The following is a 24325-nucleotide window of genomic DNA, read 5'->3' as shown; positions in this document are numbered from 1 at the left end:
TTCTGGAAGGCTTGCGGTAGAGCCAGTAGAGCAGCTAAATAAATGTAATAAAGGTCTCTTTTATTGGTCATTTCGTCTGCTCAGGGCTGCTACACGGCAGCTCAATATTTTATTTGCCCATAAAATTTCTATAGCAAGAGAACCCAGGAACTGCTTTTAACTACTCTGGAAAGGCAAATAACAGGCCATTGATTGCGAGTTTTAATCAAGGGCTGACCTTTGCTTTTATAATGGACTTGCGTTAATATAGAACCGTAGACTTTACTTTACGTGGAACCTGAAGATAACGATGGTAAAAGCTTCGTTTCCTCCCTACCCTTTATTTGTCTATTTAATACCTCCCCACCGTAAGCAGTAAACAACATGGCGCCCAAAGCACGGTTTCAAGATGGTAAGAGGCTAAATTATTCCTTTCAATAGGGCCGCATGTTCTATCCTATCGCTTCCAATTTCTAGAAAGCAGCCAAGAGCTGCCATACCTATCCTAACAAGCCATTTTCATGCCGCATTGCCAAATTATTGCTTGAATGCTCGCCTAATTGTACAGAGCCGGTTGGAGACAAAAAACAAAAAAGGTCCGCCGGCGAGAGTATTGTGTTCGCGCCTGAGAATCAGGCTGTTTTTCTGGTGGCTACAGCCAAGGCTGCCCGGGGGTGGGGGTGTTATATTTATCATATAATTGTAATTTTAAGGTGCCATTGAACTAGAGTTGTAAAACGGCTTTATTGGTCCATTAGGTGAAAAGGTTCTCTGTTTTCACGGACCGCTCCTTTACGAGGCCAAGGTAAGGACTGCAGTTTCATCTTTCCCTTTAGATTTGTGCAGGCGCAGCGCATAATTAGTTCCGGCATTTTTGTTTTGTTTCAGTGCATCAAGGCACAGGTTAAGGACAAGCAAACGAAGTACTTCATTCACTACAGTGGGTGGAACAAAAAGTAAGGTCCTGTTAGACTATTTTGTCACTAGGTGGTGTGTCTGCATTTTTTCGCACTGAGCTTTGTCATCTTCAGCTGCTATCAAAAGAGCGCGTGGAACAGCCAAGTAACCCAACAACTCATCGCCCTTTTTTCCTTTCATGCTTGCTTTTTCCAGTTGGGACGAATGGGTGCCCGAAAGCAGAGTTCTCAAGTTTAATGATGTGAACTTGCAGAAGCAGAGGGAGCTCGAGAAGGCACATTTGTGAGTTTTTCTGTAAATTTCGTACGTGGTTACATACATTCACAAAACATGCACTGCATGTGCCATGCCCCTTGAAACTTGAAATGCCTGGAACAAAAGTTTGCACTTGTTGGGTGAGACAGGACAAGTCTAACGCCTAGAGTATGCCAACTGCCCCATGTGCAGCTTTTGTTAAGCCTTGTTTTTTGCTCAATGTGCAGCTGTTATGAACTCTATCTTGGCTGCACTCATTCCAACTTGTGTGGCTGTGCTTTCGAGGAGTGTTAATATACTTTAAGTCACCCTAGATGTGATTGAAAACAAAATGGGAAATTTTGTGGGGAAGTGAGGTTTTGAGAAACTGCATTTCAAAACAGTGCCGTGAATCCAACTTCCGATTATTGGTGCCGACTTACGTAAACATCACCGCAGGGGCGAGATGCTTTGTTTTGTAGGACCAAGGGCGTGACTCGCCACTTCCATTTTGGAACAGGAATGTAGCTTTACAAGCGAGCTTGATGTAAATTTCTTATTGGACGACTGGTGGAGAATAGCGGCATGGGTTGGAGCTGTCCGAAAATGCTCTGAAGTTTCTCAGCAGCAATAAATGACCATTCCGTGCTTTAGCAATGTTGCTTCAAAGCACAGTAAAGTAACGTTCGCCCTCTTGGGAGCTGTCGGGCGGAAAGACCTGTACATGCATGTGTAAAGGACGTGGCAACAGAGATTTCTGCAAAATTTGCATCTTCAATGGGGGATTATTGAACTGGAATGATGACCAGCAATACCATGTTGTTTTACAAATAAAACAAGCTTTTTCTTACAGTTGCATGCTTACAAGCCTGACCTAACCTGACAGCAAGGCATATGACATTTACTCGAGAACGTGAGATATAAAAAAAAAGCAACGCTAAAATGTGTCTGCCGTGCTTAACTCTTTCGTTACCACGCCTATTCAAATCGATCACCGGTGATCGATGATTTATATTGCCTATTTCAACATGTTTTAGTCGTTTCTCGTACACCTAATGCGGCCAGTGGTTAGTCTAGGCACTGCCCTTTTAGAATCAGTTTAAATTTTCCCGCTCCGGCAACATTGAGATTTTTGACGGCGTTTTTTGTGAGCTGAGGTGCGTGTGTTTTTGAGGAAGGGGGCGTGGCTGCTGCACTTGAGAAAAAAGGATGCAGATCATGGTTAGGCCGCGTAACCATAATATTTTTTTTGTCAAAAGGCTCCTGGCAAGTCAGATACCAAATAATGCGGTCATCTTTGTAATCCGACAGCGTTGAGAGGTGATAATTAGTTGAAAATGGCCCCAGCTATTCACTAATGATCTTTGGTTCTGACAAAGGGCCGCTTTACTCTCCCAAAGCAAATTTCTGATGGTCCCCCGCATGTCTAGCAAGTGTGCCTGCCATTTTCAACCAGTTTCCAGCAGTTTCGGTTTCGTTTTTGCATTGCGAAATTCATATTTGGCGCTACTACGCAGTTACCCAACTACAAGCTCATTTGCCATGGCGCCTCCGTTGCTCGCTACTGCTCCTCAAAACAAGCATGCCGCTCGCGCTTCCACTTTATCTACGCCTTGCTTCTGCGATAAGAGCTTCCGCTGAAAGTTAAACGATAACACCAAGTCGTCGGGTATCAGTTCACACGAGGAGAACGCTTCCAATTGGCCTTGAACTCCGCCAGCTGTTCACCGGCCAGTTTCGGTTTCATACGAGGGTATTTCCGGAGCTCTAGTGTCGCTTCTTAGTAGTACTTTCTATTCTGACAAAGTCTCCAACAGGCTTGTATTTGTTTCTCTTCAAAATTGTTAGGTGGCGCTGCAATGTAGTAGGCTCGTAGTGCTGAACTCGCTTCACAGCCCGATGGCGGCTTGGTGAAAGCTTGCTGGGCATGATTCGAGCGCATCCTACCTTATTCCTGCAAGCAGAGCTACTATAGTGAGTCAGAACGTGATATTAAACCGCAAATGGAAGTTCTGACTGATAAGTGATCATCAGAACGTCAACAGGCATCCACCAAAGAGTTTGGTTCTCAACTCCAAGCGGATTTTTTCACATCGCTTGCTTGCCTTCAATATTGTGCCGGTCATAATCATTGACAAGGTGTTTTTACATCATGTGGAGGCTAATTTGAGCCTTTAATAATGTCAAATTACCAGATTTCTTCTAGAGAACCATCCAAAATAGCAAAATTTGATATAGTGGTTGGGCTTCACCACATGGCACGGGCACCACGCGGGCTGACATTTTCTTTTATATCTTACAAATTGTACTGGGCAACTCATTTTTTTTTTTCTAGGACTGGTTTTTGAAATGTCTACCTACAAAATGTATATTCTAAATTTTTTCTACTACTGGTCGTTTATTATACACAACTTACTTTTTTCTTATTTTCTTCGACGCGTGGACAAAAATTTCGAATTAGATAATTTTTTTCGCAATCATTATTTTGGAAAGCATTATTAAAACTGGTGTCGTTAGAAAGCGCGTGGAATAATCTGCATTTTATGTCACTGCAATGTGTGCCTAACCAATATGTATAGCACAAAAAAAAATGTTTTGTTAGACCCTTCAAAATTCGTCAATTTTCCGCGGTAACGAAAGAGTTAAGCACCAAGAAAATGCTACATTTAATAACACAGTAACGTACTATTTGTTATGCTGTTCTTTGTCACCTCTAAATGCAGCACCGAACATGCTGCGGAAGCTCTTGCGTGATAGAACAATACTTTTGGGGAAGCCTCTTTTGAATATTCTCCACTAAGTAGTCTAAAGCATTAGCTCAATCCCCATGAAACCCCTTAACTTTGAAATTGTACTGCACAAAAAACTGGATGGCCAGGTATTAGTGACGAGCAGGTTGGCAGGCTTCTAATCTGGTTACATTTGCTGCTACTTTTTTGACGTTGTGCCTGAATACTTTAGCTGCAATAATCTTTTCCTTGGTAATGTTGCCATGCATGGCAGTAACACGGAAACCTATCAGTTTTGTGTCCATGATTCTGGGATATTTCTGATACTGCTTAAAATTTCTATAAAAGTAATTCACTACATGAACTTGATTAGTTTTATAACAACTTGGCCCCCCAACCAACTTTACTTTTAAGTTGCATCTTGCGATCACATTCATTTAGTTAGTGCAGCAGCTTTCAAAATTAGAGCAGCTAATTCAGTCATTGCCTGTTAAAATCACCCCGCATAGTAGTAAGATGTGAGCGTTTTTGTTAATGTTACTTCATGGAGGGTCATAACCAATTAAAGAGCCACTCCGGGCACATGTGTTTGTACATTCAATCCGTTACAACTGTCCACCATTACTTTTACTCATCGGGGTTTACTGGCTGCTGAGCAAGCATGCGTCACTTTTGTCCTTATTGTGCCAACAAGTTGTCACTGAGGTATTACAGCCCACTGCAGCATTAATAGTCAGAGGGAGGGGGGGACATTGCTGGCAAAAACGTAGTGTGCCGCTTTATTGCATGCCGACGCAACACATAATCCGCCTCTTTCATTGCGGTGTGCTGCCACCTAGCGTGCCTAGCGGAAGTTGAAGCTGTAGGGTTTGCCGGCGTTTCCTCCGGCTGCGTTCTCGTTGTATGCACGGCAATCCCACATTACGGCGAAGAGCAGCCGAAGTTTTTCTTCCGTGTTGGTGTTATAACGCCTTAAGACGACAGCCCCTGGTCATCACATAATACCAGGCGGCTTCTTATCACTGAATGAGGGCTGGCAGAGAAATCTCGGACAGATCCGTGTGCCGTCCGAGTAGCAGAGCGAGCAGTACTTGGAGTCGTCTGGCATGAAGTGCGATCGCCAGCTCAACAAAGGCCGGCAGTTCGCGGGACACATGTACGATTGGTACACGCGATTCGCATGCGACTGATCGTTACGACTGTCGCCACGACTAGTCGTACGCGTGAATTTGAGACGGCCCGATGCGCGCATGAGATGCGTCGTCGGCGTCGCTCCGCCCACTGTTTTTGCTCCATGGTCAACTACGATGATCGCTGAGCTGAATTTGTAGATTCTGCGCGTTTGTTCGCAAGAAATGGATAAAGCAAGCAATCGTGAAGCGTTTTCTGCCTTCGGAAACAGTCCGCGCACACGCCGGCCGCGCCTGCCAGCTCGGCACACTCAGCGGCTCGAACCGGCGCAGACCACGGTAGCAACGGTAGCAACCGCGCTTGTCGCTGCTCTTCTGGATCAATCTGATCGCTAAAAAGTTCTACATGCGAGAAAGTAGGTGTTAGTGTGGTGAAAAATTGTGCTAGGGATTGTTGTCAGGGCTTATTTTAAAAGCGGCGATCAGATATATCTGCCGTGATGCAAGCCTATACGCTGACCGGTCGCCGCGGCGCGCGGTGCGCCGAGCGGCCGAGAGATGGCGATACCTGCGCGGAAGCATCGAAACAGGCTACGCAGATGTTTCGGTCACCGATCGCTCAAACGGCAGTTATAACTTAAATAGAGTTCCACATGCGAGAAAGGGGATGATAGTGTAGTGAAAAGTTGTGTTGCGGATTGTCATTCGCAGTTGCACAGATAGCAGCGATCAAATATCCGCCAGGATGCCGAGCCGATGCGAGCGACGCAAGCCGCCGTAGCCGATCGCGTGCGGCCGACGGGAAGCGATAGAAGCCGACACCGTTCCCTTTTCGGCACTCCGAGTTACAGCGGAACGTAGCACAAGTTGTGGGTATTGTTCCGCGCACAACGAGCACACACAAAAAATCAAACGATGTAAATACAACCACGACCCCTCCCCGCTTGTGCGGGAGCTGTGGGGAATGTCGTCTGCTGCCCCTACTGGACTGCTTAGGGACTTGGCCGCTAGGGGATTGCGCATGCGCAGTGGGGTTGTGAAAGAGGCGGATTGTGTACAGTAAAAGACCGTTAATTCGAACTTGAAGGGGGCCATAAAGTTGTTCGAGTTATCGGGCGGGCGCCAGAATGAATGGACATCGTGCACACTGCGCGGGCAAGACACAAAGAATTCACTTCTGGACCCGTTATCACGTTTTAGGCACTACTGCACATTCGTGGCAGGTGATTTCGCAAATAAGGTTCATGAAGCTCGAGCAGCAAGCAGAGTTTTTTTTTTTCTGTTTAGCCAGAAATTTGGTTTGGTTTGGGTTTGCAACACATTGTAATCACTCTGCGCCGACCTCTTCTGCAAAAAGCGATGGAAACCAGGGGATCCCAATTTGAATTAACCGCCCTGGATGCCGACATGTACGAATTATCAGGAGTTTTCCCCCATTGAAATATACGGGGCTGTTCCGGGACCGCGTCATTTGGAATTAACCGGAAGTTCTAATTAACCGAGTTTGAATCAACGAGCTTTTACTGTACAACCATTCAGGTGCTGCATGCAGTTTCATGAGCGAGGCCCTGATGGGGGAAGGGGGAGGGGGTGGCATGCACAATAAAAAGTTTGCTTTTTTTTTTTTTTTTTAAGGTTAGATGGGAAGCTGTCCTTGCTGGGAACTTGTTGCTTGTTTGCAAGTCTATGTGGCTGGTGCGGTGCCTTGGTGTAGAGTCTGCTTGTGGCAGCAGCAGTTTGCTAGCCAGATGGGCTTTTGTTGGTTAGTGTGATGGTCAGTTTGAAAGCAGGCTCTGTAACTTGGCAAGAACCGTGGAAACTGCACCGAGTATGGCCAGCCAGTGGGATTACTGCTTCTCCAAGTGAATCTTTTAAAATGGAGCACAAGAAATTCGCGCAGGATGCACAAAGAATGGACAGGACTGGCTGTTCTTCGCGAGTCCTGTGTGCAATTTTGCCCTCCATTTTAAAAAGTCGTGGGCCAACTTGCCTTATAGCAAGCATTATTAATCCCAGTGAATCGCCCCTGCTACCCTGATTTTCGTTCGAAGGAAGGCAGCAGTTGCAACCTGCACTCGTTTATTTTTTTTTTTTAATCATATGAGCAAACAAACGCCCCGTTCTGCTTTCCTGGAAAATGTGGTCAATTTTTTATGTGAGGAAGCTTAAACTCTGAACGAAAATCTGTTCTGTGTGTTCCCTGTTTTTCACCAAGCAGGGAGAATCTTCATGCACCAAGTGCATGAAGATTCGAGCTTTAAAATCCTTCTGGACTTTAATTGCTTCAATCGGATATTTGCATCCAAAATCACACATGAGCTTGCTTTGTTAGAAAGGCAGAACTTTCACGCATTAAAAATTTCTCATTTATCATTCTCATAGTATTTATTTCTCAAATAAGATTGATAGATGATCCTGTGCAAAAATCATGCTTAAAGAGCCTGCCTTCAGTTACAACAAAAATTCAGAGTGCCATCGAGGGGAAAGTTGGGCCGTAGCAGAGTCCCGCAATGCTTTTCTGGTCACGAAACTCCGCCGTAACGCTATGTGAGGAGGTTGCTACGTCGCCGAAGCCGCCGCGTAGTGGCGCTGGAAGCACGAGGACAGACGAGACCTGCGCACTGCGTCGACGAAGCTAGGCTCCGAGCGAATCTGGTGGTGGCAGCAGGTTGTTTTCACAGTTTCAAGGAATTAGTCGATCGCAACATTTAGATAACTGACTGATAGCAACTCTGAGTGCTGGCAATCGACCCTTGGGCGGCCTCTCTAAAGTATTGTTCCTAGGACGCGCGTCGAAATTATGCTCAGCGCCGACGAAATCCCCACCCTTGTCAACACTGTATGTGGATTACCAAAGACTACAAAGCAGTGGCTCACCGCAAAAGGACATTGATAACCTTTCCCTGGCTGGGATTATTTTTCTTAGCTAGACGCGCAACCCGGCTTTCCCAAACAATGAAAGGCGAAAAGCCTTCGGCGACTTTCCACCTTCTTGCTGACGGTCTTCATAAATTAACTGAGGTACTTGAACTTCAGCCCATCCCCAGACAAGTCACATTCAAACGAATTTAACGTGCCTCCCTCGCAAAATGAGAAAAGAGAAAACTGAACTATGACTTCGCGACAATATTGTGTACGGACACTGGGCGGAAATGCCCAAGACTTGCTGGGTACCGGAATGTCACTCCGGCTTCAAAGGTATGAGTGAAAAGGTTTGGTTGTTTTGTTTACTAAAACAACTATAAATAATAAAGCCAAAAATAAAAAAAAAACTGGTTCAGTGCATTGGCCCAGCAAGCTCAGGATACTAAATGAGCATATGCAATATTCTACGTCTTTTTTGCAGTACTTTACTGTCTCAGCTTTTTCTGGAGAAGATGCGCGCTTAATTGACACAAATACTGCATCTATTTAGGCCTCTTTATTTTGTTTGCACGCATTTTAGCATTCTGAAAAATGTAAACAAAAGATTTCTTCTTTGTGCACAAATGATCACGTGATCTACACCCACTCATAAACATAGAAGCACGAGTACAACACAAATTAAAACCGACCAACTAAAAGCAACTCTGAGGCTGGCCATCGACCCTCAGGCAGTCTCTTCAAAGTATCGTTCACATGACGCACCGTAATTATGCCGAACGCCGACGAAATTCCAAGTTGGTCAACACGACGTGCTCAAAGCAAAAGGAGCTGTCAGTCCCTCATCACCTACCTCCGCTGTCGTGACGACACTCTAGATCCGTAACGAATACGAAACTTACTGCATAACTTAGACTTTACAACTCCTGTTGCGGCGGCGCACCTTTTTAGTTCATCTCTGGTGCCACGATTAAACTAGCAGCGAGCTTAACCCCGCCGACCAGGACGCACCCACCCCTCGCATGCACTGATGCGGTAATTACCCCTAACACTACAGGATACAGAGACCCCGTTGTATTATAGGTGGTATTCGCTGAAAAGTTTAGCTGTCAATTTCTTCGCTTGGCAACACTGGAAACAGCCACAGACATGGCCGATTCACCACGGACATGGCGCGGCATGCGCGCCTCGCCAGTGAATACAAGCAATATGAGGGACTGCCCACGGTCTTCCGCCGTTAACAACTGCCTCGAACGGGCAGCAGCTTCAGAGGTGTGCTTTGCGTGCGGGTGGCATGGGCGCAGAATGCCCCCTCCCTGACAGGGGCAACCCTCGCATTGTCCCTGTATCAAACTGCGGCTGGAGTTTCCTTACCAGAAAAGCATTGCGGCACTCTGGCCCTACCCAACGAGCTCCTGGCAGATCATGTTGCGATCCGTTTCAGAACACGGGCCAGGCTGGTGCATGAGGGGACCGCCAAAGCGTGTCCCCTGCAGCCATCTTTTAGCACCGAGCTGCGAGGGGACACGCCTCGCAGCTCGGCCACTTGGCGCTCTCAGATGCCCAACGTGTCTGTGTGTGTGTTTTTGTTTCTCGGGTGGCTCAGGTCCTCTGCATCTCATTCGCACTCTGCTTTGTAAGTACCACCCCTTCCCCTCACTCTGGTTGCGCTGGCTACTCCATGCCTGGCTGCCCACTGCCTCCTTACCCTTGCCACCATGATGCTGGTCCACAGCCGTGATGGGGATTTGAACTCTCCACTTTGCACTTGGTCGCTGGCATACACCACAGTTCTCATGGAGGGAGACACGGGCTTCAGCCAGTCGTAGTAGAACCATTCCAGACATTGCTTGTCACAAGCTCTCCGCTTGTCTTGTCTCAGCTTTCTTGGAGAGCACTGGGCTGTTATGTGGCAATGCAAGCTTTGATGGTGTTGGGTGTGTGCTATGCCGAAGAGCGTATGCTAAGCAAGCAAGCAGCACACGTTGTCACGATCGGTAGACTGTTTCTTCAAGATATTATCGCCTGTTTAAAGGCTTCACTGTAGTAAGAAACTGTAGGTTGCGAGTTTCATTCATTTCTGCGGGCTGTATTTCCAATCGGGGTAATATTTAAAAATGCCATTCATGTCTGGGTAGCCTCAATGAATTCCTAGGCCTTCATTACGGCCTGCCTCGTAGTCCAACCTCCAATTAATTTTTCTCCTAATCGTCAGGCCAGGCTCATAGCATCATCATGATTTGCACTCGTATAGTTATTGACGCATCGCTTCAGCCGTTGTATGCTTAGGCCACATGAAGGTGTGAAGTGGGGAGCTCAAATCAGTGTCGCTGTACTGGACCACGGCACTAGCCTAACATGTGTGCTTGAGACAGACTGCATGCCCTTCTCGCTCTCATGCTAGTATTGAGAAGGCGGGATAGGGATAGCGCTCGCAGAGCTTCAAAAGCCACAATAGAAATCATCAAATCCCATGTGGTGTCGGCCTCCTGTATCATCATTCGCTAGCTTTTTTTTGTGTGTATGTGTGCCAAGAATTAAATTTCTGTGTGTAGTGCTGGGCATGCTACAGGGTTGTAGGCTTTTCATAGAAAAAAAGTCATAGTTTGTAGTTAAACCCACCATTAAACCTATTCTGGCAGACCCACCTAACTTTCTTGAGTGGCTTTGTAAATCAAATATGTTTGCTTTGTGCATGCCAGAGCAGGCCTTTTTTTAAAAGTGCTTCACATTGTGTAATTGCACCAATTCTGCAGTAGGAAAATGCACATCTTTTTTGTTGTTGTTGCTAACATAGGTTTACGGTCTCGTTACACTGCGAGATTTCAGGGCATTGCATTCTGTTATCTAACCTTGTTGCTTGCTTGTGGAGCACAAAGACACAAGCAGGCTTCTGCACTGACAGTGTTTCATGCATGAAATGTAGGCACGTGATGTGTAGAATTAGTGGAGCCAAATGTATTAATAGACATATGCATGTCCTCTCTCCTGTCAAGTTCAGAGCGTAAAGGCTTGGTGTTTACGATGAAAATGTTTTCCAAAGTTGAGGGGTCAGTGCACTGCTTTTGTGTGCCCCTTCTCGTGAAATTGTGTTCTTGTCACTAAACCTTTCTCCACGCATTTGTATTGGTTCATGCATGTGTCATCATGCATGTGTGTATCACTTGGCTGAGACTGGTCACAAGAACTGGTCCCAAGCCAGTGTACTGTTGCTTCTTCAATTGCTGTTCATACGCTCCTTAGGAAGCCGTGGTAGTTGTGTTGCATAAATGCGGGATGAATAAGTGACTGCGGTTCCTTGTCCCTTAGAAAAGGAAAAAAGAACAAGGCCACCAAGCCAAAGAAGGAGGTTGACAAAGAGCGATCTTCAACTCCGTCTCAAGAGAAGCCCCAGAAACAAAAAGGTGGGCTTTAGTCTTTCACAGCCTCCTACTTGGCGACAATTTTTGTCACAGTCGGTGGTTTGTCACGACAAGCGGAGTACACCGTATGTTTTGCATTGCTTGTGCAGTCGTTTTATTGATTGTGTAGCACTGCTTTTCAGGGTGAAGCAGAATGTTGAGCCTGTTTACAAAAAGTGAGTGCTGACAATATGTCATTGTAAGGACTGGAAAGCTTTTATAAAAATGCACATCACAGTATGCGGTGCAGAGAGAAGGAAGTGTTTATTGCTGGAAAAAAAAAAAGAACGTCCAGTGTGTTCTTTCATAAAAAAAAAAAAACTAAATGTTCATGCCGTACTAAGCCAACATCGGAGGGGGAAAAAAAAAAGAAAGAAGGTGTTAATTTCAGAATAAAACACAAAACAAATTGTGGGTTAGATTTAAGTTTAATGTCAATTTTACACGGCCTGATTGTGTAAATTTTCCGCATTAACAAACCAACTTGCATTCCTCCTGTAGTTGCACATAGGCTCAATGCTTTTTCAGTCTTGTAAAAAGTTCATGGTTAAGGAAATAATTTGTGGATCTCTGCGACTTTGTAGGCTGAGCTTCAAATGCAGTCGCAATGGAGCGACACTGGCCCAACATGAAAGGGTTGCCACTAACCATCCAAAGGGAGTCATAGCCATACTTCTAAATCCGTGCAATCTTTTCGTGTTTTCTGTACAAATTTCCCTGTTAAGGACATAACTATCTGACTCCTCGTCCATCTCCCTGGCTTGTTTGACCTGTGCAGGCTCGAGCAAGCACCACACGTTGCCATTTTCTTTGGTTCTTTCTTCCTTTCTTATTAGTCAAATTCTTTTGTCACATGCTTGCAGCAGGACTGCATCTGTGGGTGGGACTGCTTTTAAAAAGTGGACGATGTACTTTAAGTACTTCATGTACTTTCTTTAAGTATGTACCAACTAGCTCAGCAACAAGTTTTGTTAAAAAGGGGTGTTTGTTGCCAATCAGTTTTCTGGGCCATTATGTTGCCTACAAATCCGCACTCACTGCGTCAAGGGGCACTAACTACTGCGACTTCCTTTGGGCCCAGCTTTTGGACATGGTGTTCTTGCGCCTGTGCACACGCCATCTCGTGATGCCCCAATTTTGATTTCCTCCCCCCTCGTGCGTGGTGGCAGCAAGCACGTCTGCGGCAAGTGCGCAGTCTCACCCGGCACCGTCCAGTCAGACCTCGGAGTCCGGCGGAGAGGGCCACAGGAAGAAACGGAGTCGTCTGGATCCCCACGTTGAGTCGGTGAGTCCTTAACCTGTGCCCCTCTCTCTCTCTCTCTGGTGAGACGACGACGGAAGTGTGGATGCCCTAGTTTCGGCTTCAGTGGAGCCGTTACTGACTAGTCTGTTAAAGAAGAACAGCGACCCTGCACTAAATGCTTCTCTTCTGCACATGTGCTGCCTGCGTGTGGTGACCTCGTTGCTGGCGTGTATCTCTCGACTGTGGTGGTGGTGGTGGTGCTCGTGAAGCTTATGTTGCGACGGAAATAAGCGGCCATTTGAATTTGTCGTGGCAGAGCTCATGGCTGCTGCAGGCTGCCTTGCTTTTCCACTATTCGAGTTTCTTGAAGCAAAACTTTCTTCTGTCTACTTTTTTTTTTTTCTTTTTCAGCGCTAAATGTTTTCTTACCTATTCAGGACATTGCAGGAGTGTTGGAACAGGGAGACAGCGCTGTGCGTTATGGCCATTCCCCAATGTAAACTCCTTTTGCACATTTTTTAATGCCTGCAAGCCTTGTGGGAAGTGATGTGTTTGATTTTATTTTGTACTGTACTTCAGCTGCATTTTGTTGTCTGCTCCTGAGCTCTTGTGATCTGTGTCGCACAATTGTGTACCTTGGTTGCTTTTTGTTTCATGTGCAATCAGTTTTTATGGTGTTTTGTGAACTTTTGATGTGTTGCTTAGCTTGAGGCCAGTGATTTGACCTCTCGCATTGTTTTTATTATGATTTTTTACATTGTTTTAAGTTGCGATTGCAAGTTTTTCTAATTTTGCAGTTTTTGTCGTTAATTTTTAGTGCCTAAAACAAAAGTGGCCCGTATCCGGCTCATGATGTTTTCCACTGCTAAAAGCATTTCCACACACACACAGCCGTGCGTGTGCTTAAAAGTGCAAGATCTTCTCCTTCCTCTTTTTCGGTAAGCTGCTCCTTTTTAGCCTTGTGGAAACTAAAAACAACTATGGAGGTTAGAGAAGAGACTGTCGTTGCATGTTTTCTTGTCTCTCACATGCACCGTCTTCTGCCAGTGCACTCAGTTGTGCCAACTATGACAGGCCGCCTCACTGCAAGGAAAACGGCTGTCTAGCATAGCGCGCGCTTGAAAGCCAACTGCACTCAAAATTTCGACCTCTTGAAAACGCTATTTCCGTATAGTCTGCTGAAAAAAAAAGCAAGATGCAAAATACAACAGCTGAAATACGCACGTGGACGCCGCAAGCGATCAGAAAAAATCGGTGATTTTGAAACTGAAATCGAAGAGAGTGCTGCCATTGAAGTGACATTGCAGCCGTCCAGCGAGCAGCCAGACGTTCAGCAGCTCGGGAGCATGCCTGCGCGCAAGCACTACGTGCGCATGGGGCAGCAAATGGGTGAAGCGTTCGCAGCAGAGCTCAACTGGTTTTCCAGCTGCATGGCTGGCCAGAGGAAGAAGCCCCCATCAGCTGGAGCGTCAGAGGCACGTCATGGCTGTTTACCCGATCCGCCGGCAAGTGCAGCGTGGTCCGCGGCGGAGCTTTTTTAAGCACTTCTGACTGATTAACGAGGTCTTTCACAGGACTACCAGTCATGTCTGAGCTGATCTGGTGCTGCGTACTACACATAAAAAATGAATTTGGTCGAGGTGAAATTTGAGTGCTGTTGGCCTTTAAAAAGAATTTACCACTTAGCATATTTCCTCTTGGAACAAGCGCACAGCCTAAATTTTTCAGTACTCTGGTATTTTTCTGTTAGTTGCCCAGAAGTAAACGAGTTTCTGATGGGAGGAAAGGGTCAAAGTAGTGGGAGGGTGTACAGCCCGAACCAGCATCAGGCAAAATAGCTATCTAGCAGGACAGGGTTGGGCTTGGTTTGTCGTTTTCTGTTGACACGGTATGCTAGAATAACGCGCCATTGGGGCTTCAAAGTTGCAGAGCCCTGTATGTATGATATTGCTTGCTTGTTTCTCTTTGTCGCCTGCTCTCTGCAACGGCTTTCTACTTGTTCAGCTGTTCAGTAGAGGGCTGCTGCCGTACCTTACTCCATCCACGGTGAAGGGTTGGACTTCAAGGGCGAGGGAGGTGCGGTGGGAATTTTCTGCTCGGAGGGCAGGCCAGCAGGCGGCCGAGCTGCTTTCTCGCTAGAATCAAAGACCCCTGTCTCTTTCCCGCATGTGCCTGCTTTCCCCTGCCATGTGGCGCGCACGGTGGCCCTTCGAGAGCGAGGAGGCGAGTGCCCCCTTGCCCCACAAGACTCGGCACGCCAAGGTTATCCGCCACCACGGCGTCACTCGCACTCCTCTGGGTTTGGGGGCGTCTAAATCCTGTGTGCGGGTCCTTCGAGGGCTCAATCATAAGTCACACAGGCCAAGTTTGCATCGTGGAGATGAAATGTAAAGCGAAGAAAACAAGAGAGGAGTGTTTTCTTTTTTTTAGTTCCGCTGATGTGTGCTTTGTGGGAATGTGTGCATGTCCTTCTTGCTGTTGCGAAGCTTGCTTCACTTTTTTTCCGCTGCACTACGCAGCTCTGTCAATGCTCGAGGGAAAAGAAATTGTTGCAAATTCAATGCCTCATCAACTCGCAGGCGCTACACTTTTTTTACAAGAACTGCACAAAAATTTATATAGAGGCAGGGATTGTCTTCGAGGCTGTCTTGTGTTGAACTCAAGCACTCAGCTTTAATTGTGCTGGGGGGGAAAAAAAATAACTGGAGATGCCTGGTTAAGATATGTTTTGTGATGCCGAGCCAAGCCGTTTCATCCGGGTGCTGTGTGAGCAAATCTTCTTCTGATGTGCAGCTGACGTCAAGTTGCTGGGTGTAAGGACAAAGTGGACAAGCACAAATTCTGTGTGAGGTGTCTTACATAAAAGCAGCGCAGTTTGATAGCAGTGCAAGCTATGGCTGTCGTAATTGGTATGGGGATGTCTGTCACTTGGCCTTGTAGCTGCTACGACTAATTGTGTTGTGCTTCTGACATGTCCCAGGACACCAGGAACTGAAGAAGCAAGTGTGGCTCGTTAAGTGAGGAATGTCGGTTGTGCGCATTACGTTTTTTTTTTTTTTAACTTGGAAAGGCTGACGGCAGTTGTGATCTACATTTTAGCAAGTTCTAGCTTTGCCTTATTTCGGATGTGCTAATGCTAAGTGGAAATTGCAAGCTGTTGTTTCCCCTAAACTAGGCCCCCTTTTTTTTTTTTTTTTTTTCTGTTTCAAGTACTGGGGGTACCGATGCTGCTGCACCCACCCCTGGACTTTAAGGAAATTTTTTTTTTTTTTGGCAGTCCACATAAGTACCTTACCTTATGTAACTCTAAGAAGAAAACATTTATTTCTCACTCTTTTGCCTTTGGGCTCTATCTGAGACGGCTGCTGCACATTTAAGGTTAGGTTGGGCCCTGACAAAAATATTTTCCGAGGTTTCCTTGTTCTGCATCCCAGTGTAAAGTGTTTTGCCAACAGCTTGGTCTTTCGTCCCGATAGGAGGAGGCCTTCCTGTCCCGGGTGGAAATCAAGGTCCGCATACCAGACGAGCTCAAGCCTTGGCTTGTGGATGACTGGGACCTGATAACGCGGCAAAAGAAGGTACGCTTGCTGTGCAGAGATCAGCCGTATCGTATTATTCAACTTTCCTCTCTCTTTCCTCTTTTTTTTTTTTTACTGTATCGGAAAATAAATGGTTTTTCTCTATTTCACAGTGCGCCTATGTTAGCTGTTCAAGTATATCTAGTGATAGGGAAAACCAGGAAGTTATTGTAAAACTAAGTACGTGGAAAAGTTTAGTTATAATGGGTAACGTTTTAAAAAAAAAATTTGTTGATTGATTGTAGGGTTTAACGCGCCGACGCAACGCAGACGATGAGGCGTGCCGTAGTGGAGGGCTCCAGATTAATTTTGACCACCTTGGGATCTTTAAGGTGTGCTGAAATCTCCTACACATGGGTGTTCTTGCTTTTCGCCTCCATCAGAAAAGCGGCCGCGGCGACCGTGAATCGAGTTTTAAAAAATTCAAGGATCCCATAGGAGTCTACTCAAATGTTCTTTTTTTTATGTTATAATGCAAAAAAAATAAATTGAAATAATTCATGGGCCTTCACTAAGGGTGCATCTGGGAGCCCAGGAGCAGCTTTAGCTTTTGCATGCTAACACTTCGCATTTCCCTCCAATTTGTATTTGCTTATGTCTAAGTAAGCGGACTTGGGTTTTCGCCTCTCACACAGCTACACGTTTGTTTATTTATTTATTTACCCAATAACCCTAAAGGCCCTCTGGGGGAGGGTATTACATAGGGTGAAAACATATAACATAGGGTTTAAAACATATGGCACAGATTTGGCAAAAATGGGATCAGTGGCAGTGCATGGCACACAGTGCTGTTTTACACATTTTGCATATTTGTAATCAAGGACCAGTAACGTATTTACAAGTATATATGTGAGCATAAAAGCAAAGTGTAAGGGACCCAGTGAAATATTTGGAGGAGATTCATTATGCTGAGATTGGCCGTTTCCTTGCCACACAAGGTAATGTACGCCGCAATTTACAAACTTTTGAAGAAACCATGAAGACGACAGGCCCCCTTTTTTTAATTTCAAATAAATGTGTTTTGCTAACTCGTTCAGCTCTATTCCAGCCCCAGAGGACATTGTTTTCACCAAAAACAAAATACTAATACTAACTTTCAAATTTCTTACTACACAGCATTAGCATTAGAAGGGGAGGCACCAAAGGGAGTCATTGGGGAGTCATATGGGTGTGGGGGAGTTATTGGGGAGGCACCAAAAACAGAGTAATCATAGTGCTGCTATGCCTACCATTTGAAACAGCCGTCAAACGTACCTAAAGGCACCAGTGCAATTGCAAAACTATGTTTAGCAGCAGTAAACTCTGTTACTGGCTTCCAATTGCTCAGTTTAGTCCCCACGATATCATTGTGGAAGTGGGCAAAAGTGGTTGGCGAGTCACCACTCGTTTGTTCTAGGCATTATCTGGTTTAAGAGTGTTGGAAGCGTTGCACCTGGCACAATTGTTATTCTGACGAGGCCATCTTTCGACTGAATCGGACCTGTATTTTCTCTTCATGGTCCATCAAAAAGTGCAACAGTGGATCCAGTTGAAGTAGGCAATGAAAAGTCTGCAGTCAGCGTACAGACAGACGTGTGATTATTTTTGCGTCCTTGTGCACAGCTTGTTCAACTGCCCTGCAATGTCACGGTGGACCACATTCTGGCTGACTACGTGAAACAAAAGACGTCGGTCAAGGGCATCTCGTCCAACAAGTGAGTGCTGACCAGACCTGCCTTTGGCTAACCATGTGTGCCGTCAGATTGCCACCATATTTTGCCTTTTTTTTAGCAGAATTTTGTGAGAAATAATTGTAACGTTTTTTAAGAGACAGAGACTAAACCATGTTCTTTTTTTGTTCTTTTTTTTTCTCCTCCTCCAACCCGCAGGGAGAGTGCTGTTAACGAAGTGACCAATGGACTCAAAGAGTACTTCAATGTGATGCTAGGAAGCCAACTTTTGTACAAATTTGAACGACCACAGTACGCCGATGTAAGTACCAATGTTTGCGAAGTTTGCACTGTATGGGGAAGAATTAAAAGGAAATACATAATAGTTCGATGTTTTCATCGAAAACATTGAGCCCAATGTCTACAATGTCTGTGCAAAACAGATTTCAGATGCAGCAAGCCTGCTTGCGAGATGCGCTCATTTATTTGTATGGCAACCTGATTGCCACGGCATGCACTGAGACAGTTGAGGCCTGCGTATCAGAGACTTGCAGATTCCAGTTATAACAAGCACTCGATTGCTGGTGGTGCTTGTTACGTGCAAGGTTTAGGGTGTTGCGATTTCAATCCCACTGCTGGTACCAGTTGTTGTGGATCCGGGTTCGGGAATCCATCTTGGTAGCGTGACTGGTGTTGGGAGACGTTGGTCAGGAGACTTAGGTGTGCTGATGAAGGAGAAAAACTTTATACAAGTATTTACGTGGTGGATACAAGTGTAGATGCTGTGCCTCAAACGAATTGAACAGCCAGCAACCCTCGGCGGCGCTCAACACCGCCTTTTTGTTCATGCAAAAGTCCCTAGAGTTCTCCTAGGGAATTCAACTCCCAAAAGTCTGGTCCAATCACTGGCCCACAAATTGACGCACATAGGCTCCGCCACCATTCGAAGCAGTCCTGGTCGATTTCCCACGTGACCATGAGGGAGAGAAGGGATGGGCGCCGCTGAGACGGCGCGGCGCACACCACTGTATTCAATGCGGATTCGCACGTGGCACGAGCCGATACCAACAAAGGCCATGGCGATGATGGTACTGGCGACGAACTGCACGTATCTAGCACCCTGTTGTGCTTGAAAGCACAGGGAAGGGGGCTGAAACAGCTGAGGCAGGGCTACACTTTTTGCTCATTGGCCTTCTGCAAGTTTTGCATTGGGTCTGGATAGCGAATTTCGTTTTGTGGTTTTATCATTTTTTTAAACTCGGGTGGTAAAAACGGGTGGTATTTTGGAAATTGTGAAGCTGGGTGAAAGCTGACTTTTTAGTAACGTCTTTCAGTAGTTCAGGCTTTATTTTCATCAAAAAGATAAATGCTATGTGTCGGCAATAATATCTTTGAACTCTAATTACCTCTCACATGCACGTAATAAACCCAAATGAATTGGCTGGAGCGTGAAAATGTTGTCGAACTTCATAATCATCTTCCTAATGCTGTGGCTGAGAAAGCTGCTTCAAATGGTCATTTCAAGTAATATCATATTATAATTATTTGCTGTAGGCTTCAGCGAGGGCATCTATGGTAGTTAGGTGTTGGCAGTTCTTAAATAATCAGGTGATGTACATCCTTCCCCAAGAAAGCTTCCAGGCGCCAGCACCAGTAGAAACGAAATTTCGGGGAGGTGAAATGATTCAGTACAGCAAAATTTTAAATGCAGAGCATTTCAGTAACTTACGATGTCACCCGCGTTGACGTCCGTAGTCCGCACCGCACCCCTCCCTACTATATAAAAAAAAAATACTATCCGGCGCTCGGTTTCGATCCCTCGACCCTGCGGGCGGAACGCAATGTACATGGTTCTCTACCCACTGCGCCACAAAGCCGACACAGAATGGGACGCTACCAACGCAGCTTATATCGTTGACTCATTCAAATTACTGCTGACGAGCGCTCTCTCGTCAGCAGTTGCCACAAGTGCAACATTAACGTAACGCAAACTACTTTACGTCGTGCGCCCCCGGAAATGCTGTGCATTTGATCGTGCCCCTCGCGAGGGGGATGTTTCACTGCGTCTTCTCTCGGTCGCGGGACCCGTGGCGCCATCTGGCGGAGGTTAAATGCAGAGCATTTCAGTAACTCATGATGTCACCCGCGTTGACGTCCGTAGTCCGCACCGCACCCCTCTTTACTATATAAAAAAAAATACTATCTGGCGCCCGGTTTCGATTCCTCGACCCTGCGGGCGGAACGCAATGTACATGGTGCTCTACCCACTGCGCCACAAAGCCGACACAGAATGGGACGCTACCAACGCACCTTATATTGTTGACTCATTCAAATTACTGCTGACGAGCGCTCTCTCGTCAGCAGTTGCCACAAGTGCAACAACATTAACGTAACGCAAACTACTTAACGTCGTGCGCCCCCAGAAATGCTCTGCATTTGATCGTGCCCCTCGCGAGGGGGATGTTTCACTGCGTCTTCTCTCGGTCGCGGGACCCGTGGCGCCATCTGGCGGAGGCGCGGCACAACTCATAGCACTTTCTTTGAAAAAGCGCCCCGAAAGCGTGGAAAATATGAAATAGGGATGACGCGCTTTCGAGGCAATCCGCCGACGCGGCTGCTTTGTGTACAGACTCGGCGGCGAGCGTCCCGGGATTCTGGTGCGGACCGAACCCCATTTTATGCTGTAAAGAATACCTTTTTCATCCTAAGTGTTGCTAGTAAGCTGTATGCGCATTTTTGTCACCATAAATATTTTTTGTAATGACCGATCAGGTAAAAGGAGCCATCCAGTTTAGCTCAGTCCTTGCAAACGTTGTTTGTAGGGTAATACCAGCCAATATCAGGCCTTGCCTGCAAACGAAGTACCCTATGTGTGGGGCATCATTTAATCAAGCAAGTTAGGCCATTTTCCTAACAGCTGTCGAAGAATGCATCAGTTTTTGCTTTATCAAATGGCATTTCTGCCCGAGTATTTCAGCCTTGTAATCAATGATTAGAATTTTAAATGCTGCATTATTTCGGATTGCAGGTCCTAAGCGAAAGGCCGGACACCCCAATGTCGCAAATATACGGGGCCATTCATCTCCTGAGGCTATTCGGTAAGGCAGCGATGGTTCACTGTACTGACTGCATTTTTTGGGTTAATTAAGTCGGTGACCAGTGGAAGTGATGCCAGGCACTTTTTTGTGACTTTCGCAGTGAAGCTTGGTAGCATGTTGGCGTACACGCCACTGGACGAGAAGAGTGTCCAGCTCCTGCTCAACCACATCCACGATTTTCTCAAGTGAGTGATTCCTGTTTTTGCTGTGTGATATCTTGTCGGACCATTGATCTCTGTGCAAGTTTTAACAAAACTTGTTGCTGAGCTAGTTATACTTAAAGAAAGAAGAAAACGTGGCGCAAAGTAGACGTGGACGAATAAGGCAAGGTAAGACAGATACAGGCGCCTGTTGTCTTACCTTGTCTTCTTCGTCCACGTCTAGTTTGCGCCACGTTTTCTTCTCTCTGTCCAAGGACTGATGCATAGAATAACCTGTTTGTATTTTGGGTTAGCTGGTCAGTGTTCAACCTGCTTGCATTGAGTGCATTTGCAAGGCACTTTGTTGGGAGAGACTAGGCACTTTCTTGGGAGAGACTCAAGAAGGGAGACTAGGATAACAAACGTTTTTTATTAACCCTTTCACTGTCGGGTGTTTCCGGCCGTGACGCACCCCCAGTGTCGGCTTGGTTTCCGAAATATGAGAGAAGGAACATAATGATTTATTTGACTATGATAGCGTGCGGAATGAATTGCATCAAAAGGAAAGAGCGTGGGTGAGAAATCGCCTTTCTTCCAGATATTTGCAGTTTGCCGTGCACGCTTCTGGGACAACGACCCCACCGTTTCAACATCAGAATCTGACGCTGTGGAACTTGCAGCCCTCCCTCGGATGAGAAACTCTCAGAATGCAAATACGAGCTCGGCTAAAATTCGAATGGGAATCGGAAGAGCCATCGCTCCTGTTCGCAGTCGAATGCCCCGCACGGTCAGCCATCCGAGAGTAACTGCGCGCATAGAGAAAGAGCACTTAAAGCAGCCCGCACAACGCACAGAAATGGGCGAGCAAAAGCCGCGATCCAGTCACGTTTCGGTCTATTGGAGAGGCAAGAAAACTTGACGCGCCGTAGCAGACGCGGGAACAGAATAAAAAAAACCTAGAAGCCCGTTGCAGATGGCACAGCAACCCTTGCCCCCGTAATCGCACGCGTGCTGCATGGTCACTCGTCCCAACAGAGCAGAGCGTGTGGAGCGACCAACACCCCTGCAACAAAGGGTGGGCGCGGTCGCTCCGTGCTCTTCCATATACCGTTGAAGGAGCTAGCGAGTGAAAATGCGAGCTACTAGATAGATTCGACAGATGGTGCGAACAGTCCAGGCGCACCCGCTTTGTGCTACGGTGCGAATTTTTGAACGCACAATGCAGAACGTACCGGTACGTCAGTGACAGCGAAAGGGTTAAAAAATATGCGCTGTAATGTTCATTTAATGTGGAGCCCCACATCAGGCTGCAACATTGTCAGTTATGAAGCACCACGTGCGTTAGATCTCTGTTCAGGACCAAAGAAAAAGCTTTTTTTTTTTTTTTTTTTTTTTTTTTTTTTCCGATATTAAAGCCCACGGACTGGAAAAAAATCTATTATCAGTACAAAAATTAGTGAGGGGTTGTGCTGTAATGTTATGTGCAGACTTCCCTCATTAAGAACAATACCTTTATTGTTTTACTTTATCAACAATGACTAAAGGTAGTCATCAATCGACGTTTTGCCTTGCCTAATCTTATCTTTTCTCAATCTGAAAGCTTGCAAATCAGAAATCTGGGTGTCAAGCACATGGCTCTTGTATTGTGGCTGCTGTTGCCTATGTGTGGATGCTGACTTTATCACTCGTAATACATTGCTGTTGCAAATCACAAATAAGGTACACCTAAGATCTAAGCACAAGAAAGTGATAATGCTTTGAGCCAGATAACAAGAAACCTGTCACAGAATATTTTTTCAAGGAAGCCTTTGAATGGAGCATAGTACTGAGCTCAGCAGCCTCACAAGTTGCTTCAAACATTTTAGTGCCTTTTTTTTTTTTTAAGTGTGTTTTGCCAAGATGGCATAGCACTGTAGGGCTGAGAGGTCATTGAAGGCAGTTGCACGGGGTGTTTAGTGACAGCGAAGAAAAATTTGCATTAATAAAGTTGAATATTGAATAATGCTGCTTGGCATTTCCATTATGCGAGATGTAGTGCTGGCTGTGCTTGATGGAAAACTTTGGAGGTGCATCTCAAACCTCACGGTGTCGTCACTATTCTTAAAAAGTGGGCATAGGTTTTGCAATGCAGGCAACATCAATAAAGCCGGTAATTTGAGCTTTGCAAAAACTGGCTAATTAGTCATTTAAGTGCTGACCGATTTGAAAAAAAACAGTAGTGACCGCATTTTCTGAGTGCGCACACAAATATTCTGTGCAGAAGTAGGTACACCCTGCGTACCGCCTAATATATATTATCAGGTTATTCAAAAACAGCAGCATTTTCAACAAATCTATCTGCAATCTTTAAATGTGACGGGTGACAGAAAAATAGTGAGCGCTTCATTAACCAGTATAACGACGTTTTTGCTTGTACATGTGGTATCAACAAAGTTGCCATGCGAGTGATAGTGTGAAGTGAAGACCACAGCCTGCATTGTTCTTTTCATCCCAGGTATATGGCAAGGAACTCTCAGCTGTTCAGCCTGAATGACTACACCATCGCCCCTCCGGACTACCAACGAAAAGCCATCTGAGCAGAGATCATCGCTGCCTCACTCAAGATCCCCGAAATCACTTGTACCGGAATCACTCGCCTCACCATTCTCCCCTCCGACTTCCCCACTTTGCAGCAACTGCGAATCGTTGCTTCAAGTGGAAGCCAGAACAAGGCCTCTTTCGGTGTAAGGAATTGTGTGGAAAGAAGAAAAAAAAAAAGGCCTGCAATTGTGTTAAGAGTTGTTTTGTAGACGTGCATTTAAGTTGCACCCACTCTATGGTTGTTTACATTGCCCTTGCCCCCTTCTCTCCAACCCGATTTGTCACAATCAGGAGAACTTGTGGTTTGGCAGCAGTTGGACATTGCCGAGTATAACTCCCGAGAGTTGGAAGCGCGTGTAGTCATTGTGAGAAAATGTGCCCATGTATAAATATAGAATGTACAAAGGTATCTGGTCTTGTGGTCATTATTCGTTGTGGGGGAGTGGAAAGTTTCCGAACACGCTGCGACAGTCAAAATGTCCTTCTACTGGGCCCTACTTTACTGGTTGGGCACAGTAGAACGAGGCCGGACTGTTGACTTTGACAGACAGAAAGGCTACTCCGGTGCTCTACGGATTATGCATTCTAGAGAAACCGCGAGTGGTTCGAAGTGACCCCGTGCTCCCTACTTTGGTGTGTGACATAACCCGTGTTTTTCTGCCATATCGCTCCCTTCAGGCTGAAGGAAGGAAGGAGCTTTATGTGGGAAATGGTACAAGGCTGAGAAAAGCTGCGAGAATAGGAGGGAATTATTGATCGTGCCCCATCATGGAAGCCTCCGAGG

At 46.0% G+C, this 24325-nt stretch overlaps 1 protein-coding gene across 4 annotated transcripts; it reads left to right on the top strand.

The window, feature by feature from the left end:
• The first annotated feature begins 172 nt into the window (after positions 1 to 172).
• On the top strand, positions 173 to 23950 carry Mrg15 (mortality factor 4-like). 4 transcript variants are annotated; one of them, XM_077699181.1, is made up of 14 exons: positions 175 to 391; positions 738 to 784; positions 868 to 935; positions 1093 to 1179; positions 9459 to 9488; positions 11162 to 11256; positions 12423 to 12538; positions 14711 to 14758; positions 15973 to 16074; positions 17677 to 17768; positions 17943 to 18045; positions 20752 to 20821; positions 20922 to 21006; positions 23456 to 23950. In XM_077699181.1, the coding sequence occupies exons 1-14, from the start codon at positions 364 to 366 to the stop codon at positions 23535 to 23537; spliced, it is 1053 nt and encodes a 350-aa protein (XP_077555307.1). In that variant the 5' UTR covers positions 175 to 363; the 3' UTR covers positions 23538 to 23950. The 4 variants fall into 4 exon arrangements, with proteins under 4 accessions (XP_077555309.1, XP_077555307.1, XP_077555310.1 ...); XM_077699183.1 differs by lacking the exon at positions 14711 to 14758 and having other exon boundaries at positions 173 to 391; XM_077699182.1 differs by lacking the exon at positions 9459 to 9488 and having other exon boundaries at positions 182 to 391.
• The last annotated feature ends 375 nt before the right edge of the window (positions 23951 to 24325 follow it).

Source organism: Haemaphysalis longicornis, unplaced genomic scaffold (genome assembly GCF_048455015.1).
Source record: "Haemaphysalis longicornis isolate Haplotype H1 unplaced genomic scaffold, Haemaphysalis longicornis Haplotype H1 scaffold_2, whole genome shotgun sequence".
NCBI lineage: Eukaryota > Metazoa > Arthropoda > Arachnida > Ixodida > Ixodidae > Haemaphysalis > Haemaphysalis longicornis.
Note: the sequence above shows the minus strand (reverse complement) of the source record. Positions and strands in the feature narration are given on the sequence as shown.